Source organism: Dreissena polymorpha, chromosome 15 (assembly GCF_020536995.1).
Source record: "Dreissena polymorpha isolate Duluth1 chromosome 15, UMN_Dpol_1.0, whole genome shotgun sequence".
NCBI classification, from domain to species: Eukaryota; Metazoa; Mollusca; class Bivalvia; order Myida; family Dreissenidae; genus Dreissena; species Dreissena polymorpha.
The window spans coordinates 7,302,878-7,312,638 of record NC_068369.1 but is presented as its reverse complement, the minus strand read 5'-3'; the positions used below and the strand labels follow the sequence as shown (position 1 = coordinate 7,312,638).

Genomic DNA, 9,761 nt, shown 5'->3' with positions numbered 1-9,761 from the left:
ATGTTATAGTTACAAAATCTAGCATTTAAGTGTAAGCTTTTTCTATGAATCTAAATGCACTGCTGTATCGTAGCGGCGAAAAAAAGGAACGTGACACTCATTTTGTAAACTCTGATCTTAATACAGGTTTATGCTTAACCCGTTACCACTTCGATAAGTATTTTCACGCATTTGCAGTCCCTCAGAAAGTTATATTTAATTTAAGACTTTTCTTTTTTAGATTCAAGTTTTTAAAGCCTTATTCACAACCATTAGATACTGACGAACAGCAAACAACATACAACCTGAACAGTCTGCGACTCACTCACAGGCTGTTCTGGTTGTATGCTGTTTGAACATAGCAACTTTGCTTCTGAGTGGGAAAGGGTTAACTAAATAACAATTTATGTTGACCGTCTGTGTTCAATACCAATACAACAATCAACAACGAATGTAGCAAATCTAATTAAGAAAAAGAATTACAATATACAATACAATATACAATCAATATTTACTTGTTTTGTGCCTTTCGTTTTGTGTATATAATATATATAAGTTTAAGGATATAAGTTTGTTTCATTCAATCACAAATGGGCTGGTCATTAGAATAGCTTGGCGCAAGAATCGCCACATCCTACGTTTTGTTGTAGGTGTTTGAACTATTAAAAACCGTGCAAGTTCGCATATTGTCATACTATATAACATAGCGACGAACGAACAATGTAGATGCAAGTTCATTTTGAGGACCGCATGCATACAAGTTAAGCATAAACGTAATACATAATAATAAATAAGGGAAACGAAATACCCAGAATTCCATTATGGGACCTATTTTCTTGCCCATTAACGGAATCAGTCCTTAGATATAAACAACATGATTGGATGCTTTTGTTGTGCATGAGTTGTGACCCCTATCAGAGACCCCTTCAGACACGGAATACAGTTTAAGATAGGCAAGTTAGCTTAGCGCGGACCTAACGATGTCTGGTTTTCACTTAAAGGCCTCCCCTCCCGCCTCGCCTGCTCCGCGATGTCTTCTTGGATCTTCTCGAACGTCTTCTTGATTGTCGCGTATATATTCTCCACGTTATCCGAATTGCGCGATGTCCGAATTTCCAGAAACCTCACGTCGTGTTCGGTCGGCCTGACACTACCCGCGCCGCGCAATGTTACGGTAGCGTGTTGTACGTAGCCGGGAGGGTCGGTCATGTCGTAATCACCGTCTACGTCACCGTGTACGTCACACTGCGCTTCAATGGTGTGCGGGCCATGTTCTGCACGTGCGCAGCTCGCCGCTATGGAATTTTCCGGAAAGACGTGACGCAATTCCGTGTTTACCACCTCCTCTTTACCACCAATCACGCCGCGCCACGTGTAATCGGAACTCGACGAATCAGAGACGTCGGAGCGCACGGCGGTTCCTCTCACATGCGTCTGCCGCCACGAGTTGGCCGAGCCCATCCGAATAAGACGCTGGTTGCGCCGGAAGGGGGACTCGTTGTCGTAAACGGTGTCGTACGTGACGTCAGAGGCCGGCGGAGAGATGTGGACGACATCGTCCTTTAGGCTGTAACTGACGCTAGGTGTCTCCGTCCCGCGAGAGTCGCCCAGCCGCTTATGTTTTGTAGGATCCGGTCGACTGCATCTAAAACAACGAGCTGCATGGTAAGGGTCGGTCTTCGCTTCAGCATAATGAGGTAGCAGAAAATAAAAATACTAGTATGTCATCCAATCATGAGAGCATCGTTATTAGAAAACTAGGAATAATGAGTGTACGAAGAGTTTCATCCCAGATTAGCATGTGCAGTCCGCAAAGGCTTGCCAGGGATGACACTTGCCGCTGATATTGTATTTTTCGTTTACAGGAATTATATTGTAAACAAAACTGTGACAACACTTTAAGCTCATGCACTTAGCCCAGTTTTCCTAGAGCGAGGCTCATGAAGCATTTATTAATGATTTTGAATTTTGAACAGGACGGAATATACCATCACGAGCACTTGCGACTAATAAAACTATAAGCATTATTTACTTTTTACATTAACAAATATTTCGATAGAAACTGGTAATGCATGCTTTACTGCAACACGAACCGCAGACAAAGTATTTTCGAGTATATTCGAACCTGTATATGACATAGACCATTAAGCCGAGAACCAGTATGCACACCATGCCCGCAACGAACCCTAGCACGATGTACACGCCTGTAACGGAACCAGGGCCACGTGTAAAAACGAGCATTGTTGTGGGAAAGTGGGCTTAATGCACGTGCGCACAATGTCGTCCAGGTCTGAACAGACTTATCTCGGACGACACGTGCCACCTAAACTGGATTTTCGTTTAAAACAGGCTTTCTTAAAACGACAAATTTCATGAAATCGGAGAATGTCGTCTCGGATTGGCCTGTGCAGACTGCATAGGCTAATCTGGGGCGGCACTTAACGCACTTGTTCGTGTAAGCATTAAGCCCAATTTTCCTAGAACGAGACTCGTTGGTTTTTGGTTTAGGTTACGATTACATTTGGTAGTATTAAACAATACATTAATTCTTAATATCTGTTGAATCAAAAGTTTATAGGTTGAAGAACCTGAGAACACTTTTATGTTTATTTGTTCTGCTAAGTGCGCCATTAACAATGAAGCAAAGGAAAATACATGTATAACTAAACTCTTGTAAAATATTGCAAGCAATGTTCGACCACAGGCCGTGTAAAATGAACGCTATATTTGAAATTCCCGGATTTTCAAAAGGAATCAGAAAAAAATACATTTAAATAAAAAAATTAAAAAAATTCATCTCAGAATCACACAGTTATACGCCAGAGGACACGAAACAACATTATTTTGTACATGCAAATACTGGCATTACAAACTAGCTTAAGAATAGTTTATGGCTAAATTCCGAAACATGACACATATTGCAATATTATACATAAGAGAAAGTCCGCCAAGGATAACAAATTACATGTGTTAGCTGTTCCCAGAAATCCAAGAAACTCAATGGTACCGGTTTGAATGGTAGGTGCCTCAGTGCTGGGGATCGACTTCCGGTCGTTGCCATGAGAGACGGAACCGGAAGTGGTTGAACTGATGTTTTCCGACTTAAGCTCGGTAACGGATATCATGTCTGTCTGAGGCAGGACGTCACTTTCTTCAGTCATGTAATCTGAACCACAGGCACTCGGTAATAATTGCTCTGCTCCCCCTAGTCAGATGCTACCCTCTCACAAAACCCTCAAAATTGTCTATTTGGTATACACAATATTTTAAAAAGTTAGTAGTATTAGTAGATTTCTTTTTACTTTTTATTTATATTCATAAGTAAAAAAATGTATTTCGACTTACTTTTTGGGACATTTTACGTGAATGAGCGTAAGGTATTTTTTCAGATTAACACGTGGGTACTGCACCCTCCGCTATTATGGGATTGTTTGTGTAAAGGAAGTTTATTTTATACGAAAATCCGTTTTAAGCGGAAAGTGTCGTTTTAATAAATGTATAGAAATCGCTGCCTTCTCCAATGGTAATGATATATTCAAATAATGAAAGTATAAAATATGTTCAGACTGCAAACAATTATATTTAAAATATATGAACAGTTTAGGCTTTATGAGGGGGAAGGTATAGTCCCATATAGCTCTTTACAAACTAAGGAAAAGCAGTTCAGTATAGTTTATATAGTTTACATGTAGTTGCTTAATATATAAACACGTTCGTTTCATCTGTATTCGAGATTAGTCATGTTCTGAATTGCATTATGCCAAATTATCTTTCGACGCATATAAGTAAAACTAACTTATCTAGTAACTTATTTTATATGAGCCGTGCTCTGTGAAAAGGAGGTTTAATGCACGTGCGTAAACTGTCGTCCCAGATTAGCCTGTGCAGTTCGCACAGGCTAATCAGGGACGACACTTTCCGCCTAAACTTGAATTTTGCTTAAAATAGACTTTCTTGAAACGAAGCATATCATACAGGCGTAAAGTGTCGTCACTGACTGCACAGGCTAATCTGGGACGACACTTTATGCACAAGCATTAAACCCCCTTTTCACAGAGCGCAGCTCATATTCAGTTGTACACACGGCTGAATATGGTATGAATTGTTAGTAAGGACTGGTCGATAGTGTAGTGGAATGCGATATGTACGAGACAAATGTCCGCTATACTGTATGGTGATATGGTTTCACATTTCATTCTCATTTATGACCGTCTCTGTGGCGCAATTGGTTAGCGCGTTCGGCTGTTAACCGAAAGGTTGGTGGTTCGAGCCCACCCAGGGACGATCTTTACTTTTATAAAATCCATTTCATGACAATTTCAACAATAAGTTTTAAATATTTTTAAAGAATAATTGAATTGAAGTCATGCGGTATGTATGTATATAATTCTTTTTTTGACGTAGTTTTAGCCATGCATAGCATAACGAAACAAGGCTGAAATATAAATCGCTTCACGGGATATTCAAGTGTTTTTCATATACTATTTACCATATTGGCAGAGATAGTGTTTGGTTTCTGAACACTTTTTGTTCACGAGGCCGATGTTTCCGTGCAGAACCTTTAGCGCGGCACACTTCCGGTCGGCGTCAGGCGCAGTCCCGGCGTCGTCTGGCAGGAAAATCGACGCCGAAATAGGGCCACCTATAAGACGCAATGTGAACTTTAGAGCATTGCTAGGGATAAATGTGCTTAATGCACTCGCGTTTAGTGTCGTCCCAGATTTGCAGTCCTTACATGCTAATCACAGACGACACTTTCCTCTTGTTCGTTCTTTTTAGTTTAAAAAAGTCTCTTTTTAGCGAAAATCCAGTTTAGATGGAAAGTGTCGACCAAGAATATCTTGTTCTGACTGCACATGCTAATCTGTGACGAAACTTTACGCCTGTGCATTAAGCCCAGTCTTCCTAGAACAAGGTTCTTAAGATGAGCAATCAAACAAAATTGGTATAAAGGGACATTCCCCATGATTACAGATGGGGACGGGGGAGATAGGGGGGGGGGGGGGGGGGATTGTTTGCCAGTCTTAAGTTACATGTTGACATGCACCTCATCCCGAAGATGGGTGGATTCGAAATTTTCCGTTTAAAAACGGGCACTTGTGTGATTGTACGAAAAGCATTTTTGTGCTAAAAAACGCATCCATTTATATCGCAGTTAACGTTGAAGAACAAACAACAAGAATTTCTATAAGTTAAGATCTTATGTCTATCAAGACATTTTAAGACAGCCTCAATAGGTCTGTTGTTATTTATTTACACGTGTGTCTGTATATTTACGTGTGGTGTTTTCATCCTTGTATACATAAGTATCAAAATAATTATGCTCATTTTGATGTTCATAGTGTCCCACTTATTAGCCGCGCTCTGAGAAAAGGGGGTTTACAGGTAATGCATTTGCGTAAAGTATCGTCCCAGAATTGCATGTGAAGTCCGCACAGGCTAATCATGGACGGCACTTTCCGCCTTTACTTGATTTTTGCTAAGAGGAGAATTTATTGACACGAAAAATATAATAAAATCGGAAAGCGTCGCCACTAACTAGCCTGTGTGGACTGAACAGGCTAATCTGGGACGACACTTTACGCACATGCATTAAACCCCCTTTTCACAGAGCACGGCCTATATAGTCAAGTTAAATGTGTTAGCCTAGGGGCATCAAACCAAGTGAATTCAAGCAGCAGGGTAGTTGTCAGTTACTTGCACTTAGTACTGGTGACACAGCTACCACAGGAAAAGCGTGTGCTGGTAAACTAGTCGCCGTAACTGAAAAACGGAGAAAACCCGACTTAACAAACTAACAAACATGAAAAGCAAACATCACGCTTGAAGCTGATAAACAGAGTTGCTACATGTATGACCGTGTTCATTTGGGCCTCGCTCTGGGAATACCCACAGGTGGTTAGCGTGTGGCTATGATATTAATTAGTAATTATATATATATTTGATAGTGAAATATTTTTTTTCAGAAAAGTTAATTTTTCGTTATAATATGATTATTTATCATTCAAAATGATGTTTTCACTAATTAATATCATAGCCACACGCTAACCACCTGTGGGAATACCAGACTTATTGCAGTCCGCACAGTCCCGGAACGACACTTATGGCCTTTACGGTATTTTTTGTTTAAATGAAACCTCATCATAGCAAAATCCAGTTCAGGCGGAAAGTGTCGTCCCAGATAAGCCAGATTAAGCATATGCATTTAAACCCCGTTTTCCTAGAGCGCTGCTCAGATTTCGTCGTACCTTCTTGCCAAGTCCATCTGTTTTCTCTGCGCAGCGCAATCCAGTATCGTCCAGGGGCCAGTGTCAAAAGATCCCGGACGATGCCGTCGTCTACGTTACCACCACGCATGCGCAATACGTTGCAAGTCGACATCGCGCCATTCCAAGTGTTTTGCACGGATGAGCTTCGTATACACGCGCTCTGTGAACCACATGTGATGTCATCAGAAAATGAGCATAAAAACCGTGTCTGCATGTCGCAGTTAGCAGACGTCAGTTCTGGTGGTGATTCTTTCTTGTCCTTCCATAACATCGCACAATCGTTGCCGAACGCTGGTTGTGTATTCGCCCAAGTCACCGAGAAATTATCTGGAATAATTGGTGTAATAATAGTTATGTCGTAATTTCTTATTTCTTAGAAATAACATCTTTTCCTGGGAAAGTCTCGCCGTTCTTTTATTCTGAGCCTCAACTAAAGTATAGGGCAGTAACATGTTATTCCGATCATATATGCATTTAGATTTGTAGACTCGAACCCGGCACCTTCCGCTATCAAGGCGAGTACTCTTCCGACTGAGCTAACCGGGCCGCTTACATAGCTTATCACCAAACCCGCTGAAGTTCGGTATATTGACATTCTCCCCTGTTGGCATTCACACTCGAATTCAAGTCACAGGAAAACAGGGTGCAACTGAACCCGACGAACCCACAGGAAAAGTGCTATGGAGAACTGCAAACGCCATGGCTCAACGTTGGGCGCCATTGTCGCCGGGTGGCGAAAAGCATGCAGCCAGTACAGGACTCGAACCCGGGACCTCCCCCCTACAACACGAGTGCTCTACCGAGTGTGCAAACCGGACCGCTTACACAGCTAATCACTAACAACGCTCAAGGCTAAGTTCGATACCGTGACATGAATATCTGTGAACAAGTCCCTTTAAAGGACATTTATGTTTATATAGCTGGAAACATTACTAGGCGCACCTAGCAATGCGCATGTTCGGAAGCTCGGAACCCTTACCCGGCCTGTACACGGACACTCCGAAGTAGCCTCCACACATCTGAGTGACGTCATCAGCACACTGGATATGACATATGGCGTCGGGAGTGGTCGAGATGTTATCGAGGTCTCTTTCACACAGGCAGTAGTCCTTCTACCAAAACGTAACGTCATATATATATAATGAGCCTCGTTCTGGAAACATCGGGCTTGATGCCTGTGCGTCCCCGATTTGTCTGTGCTGTCAGCGGAAAGTGTCGTCCCTGATTAGCAAGTGCGGACTGCACAGGCATTTAGACAATTTACGCAGATGCATTAAGCTAAGTTTTCCCAGAACGAGGCTAATTTACAAACTTTCGACCTAAATTGACTGACGCTTTGATGTTTGAAGCGTTTATGAAGTAAACGAAATAACATTAAATTTATTATGGTTAATACAATAATTTACTGATATTTTTCAGAAATAAGAAAATATGTGAACTAGTCCCTGTAAGATGTTTCGAAGTCTCACTGTTTAAAGCAATGTATTATTTCATTGTTTTAATTACTTAAATTATTTACTTGTAATAAAAACAAAGTGAATAGTCTGCTGAATGGACCTTTAATAACACGTGCTATTTTATTTATTGAAAATGGTCAATTGTTTAACAGTCTAGCACCGCATAAATCATGAAATACAGCACAACTATACTGGACACACAAGCCATAGCACAAAAGCACGTGACACCGAACAACACGAGCTGCGGCAGCAGTACGAAACACAGCACAAAATATGGAAAACACGAAATAACGAGAACAAGCACAAAAGCGCGAGACATGACAAAACAATTATAGGCACACGAGATATACCACAAAACACGCGACATGCAAAAAACATACGAAAACTATACAAAATATAATAACACAACATATAGCTTGCATGTAGTTGTACCTTCAACCCCACCGATCCATCCCATCCACAGTGTTCTAGGCAAGTGCTCGGTGTGACGTCATCAAGGGGTGTGCCTGACGACCAGGACTGTTGGGAGTGGCAGCCACCACGTGCGTAGAAACGCGCACTTCCTGTTGAATCAGAAACGCTCAGTTAAATTCAACGTTTGTGTATTGAGCTGAATTTTACAAATATGCAGGTGCCGAATATTCGCCCTTGAAATTGCCACTACAAGTGTTTCTTAAAAGAGTTTCATAAAAAGCTAAGTTGAAACACTATATTATCAAGTTTTTATGAAGGAGGATAGAACACAATTTGTATCGCGTTATTATAACGAAAAGTTAACCTGAAAATTCCGTGTGTTTGTCGTCTGCCCAAGTCCAGACAGCGCGCTCGAGGCTCGCCCCTACCCACACCTCCTCGTTTTCATCTGGGAAAGCGACCGTCTGCTGAGACTTGACCCATGCTCGAAGAGGTCCGAAGTCATCCGCAGTTGCTAAGCGACCGTTGAACTCCTTGCACCTATCGATCGCCTCCTGCCAGGTGCACGTGTCCCGTGAAATACGGTACCGACATTCTGATATGTGTAAAAACCCTTCGCAAATGACGTAAGAGTACTCGTGGTACACACTAATCCCGTACTGATAAACTTTCTATCCACAAAATTAGTACCAGTATTTTAATATAATTAGTAACTAAATCAATATTAAAAAAAATATTAAGAACGATTTAATGCCCCATGGCACTAAATATGAGAGATAATGTTTCATTATACGGATATGAAGAAGCTGCCACGCAAACCAGATAAGCTCCTTTTTTTATATATTAACCTTTTTTTAATCGACCCAGGTATCATTTGAAAAATGTTCTGAGCAAGATGGCAAAAAGACTTGCTGAGTGCTCATAATGTTTTACAAAAGCCATATAAAGAAAACTGTACATTGACGGCTATGTTGTTAACAGATCGGAACTATTTTTAACTATGCTGAGTTATGCACAGGCTGATCCGTAATGATGCTTTACGCACATGCATTAAGCCTTGTTCTCTTTTTAAAAAAACGAAGCTTACTGAACAATATGTATATGACATACATTGGACTTGATAAATTCATAATTGCGAATTTACTGTGCGCATAACACTTTATATAAGTAAGCCAAAATCGAACATATCGCTAACTTACCGGTCAGAAATATCAACATCAATATAAGAATACATGTTGCTGGTATATTGTCCATTTTCATACACATGCGTACATTACTAAATTAAGTTCAAATGCATGATTAACCAGCCGACCGCTCTCACCGGCACCGGAAGTGGCTCTTAACTGTTTCCGCCTGCCAGTTGTTCAGAAGAACCAATTAGTGGTCATACTATAATATATAAAGCTATAACTAGTGGTCATACTACATGCGATGTGTTGCGTATTATACAGCGACATTTGCACACGTCAAATGTATTGCAATCACTAATTATTTCAATGGTGTGTTGAATATTTAAACATGATGGACCAACGTTGTCCAGATATGAAGTGTTAAAAGTCTCGATCATGGGACTAGTATCCCCATAATGATTCGAGTATTGTGTTTGGAAAACACTCATTCAATAGGACGCCATCATTAAGCG

At 40.9% G+C, this 9,761-nt stretch overlaps 1 protein-coding gene and 1 non-coding gene across 4 annotated transcripts; one reads left to right on the top strand and one right to left on the bottom strand.

Annotated features, from left to right (window-relative positions):
* Positions 1–426: 426 nt before the first annotated feature.
* Positions 427–9,463, bottom strand: LOC127860942 (uncharacterized). Of its 3 annotated transcripts, none has more exons than XM_052399260.1 (10): positions 9,319–9,463; positions 8,484–8,714; positions 8,138–8,268; positions 7,228–7,360; positions 6,228–6,575; positions 5,677–5,742; positions 4,469–4,621; positions 2,945–3,145; positions 2,105–2,183; positions 427–1,624 (listed from the first exon to the last, which is right to left on the bottom strand). In XM_052399260.1, the coding sequence occupies exons 1-10, from the start codon at positions 9,383–9,385 to the stop codon at positions 943–945; spliced, it is 2,091 nt and encodes a 696-aa protein (XP_052255220.1). In that variant the 5' UTR covers positions 9,386–9,463; the 3' UTR covers positions 427–942. The 3 variants fall into 3 exon arrangements, with proteins under 3 accessions (XP_052255220.1, XP_052255221.1, XP_052255222.1); XM_052399261.1 differs by having other exon boundaries at positions 2,987–3,145; XM_052399262.1 differs by lacking the exon at positions 5,677–5,742.
* Positions 4,190–4,263, top strand: Trnan-guu (transfer RNA asparagine (anticodon GUU)). Its single transcript has one exon. It is a non-coding gene; the product is annotated as a tRNA-Asn (tRNA).
* Positions 9,464–9,761: the final 298 nt, after the last annotated feature.

Excerpts from the sequence above, each read along its gene's own strand:
- LOC127860942 (XM_052399260.1), bottom strand. The coding sequence starts at position 9,385 with ATGTGTATGAAAATGGACAATATACCAGCAACATGTATTCTTATATTG. Across the intron at positions 6,576-7,227 it reads AGTGTCCGTGTACAGGCCGG|ATAATTTCTCGGTGACTTGG; the intron begins GTAAGGGTTCCG and ends CAATTATTCCAG. Across the intron at positions 5,743-6,227 it reads CAGATGGACTTGGCAAGAAG|TTACGGCGACTAGTTTACCA; the intron begins GTACGACGAAAT and ends TCCGTTTTTCAG.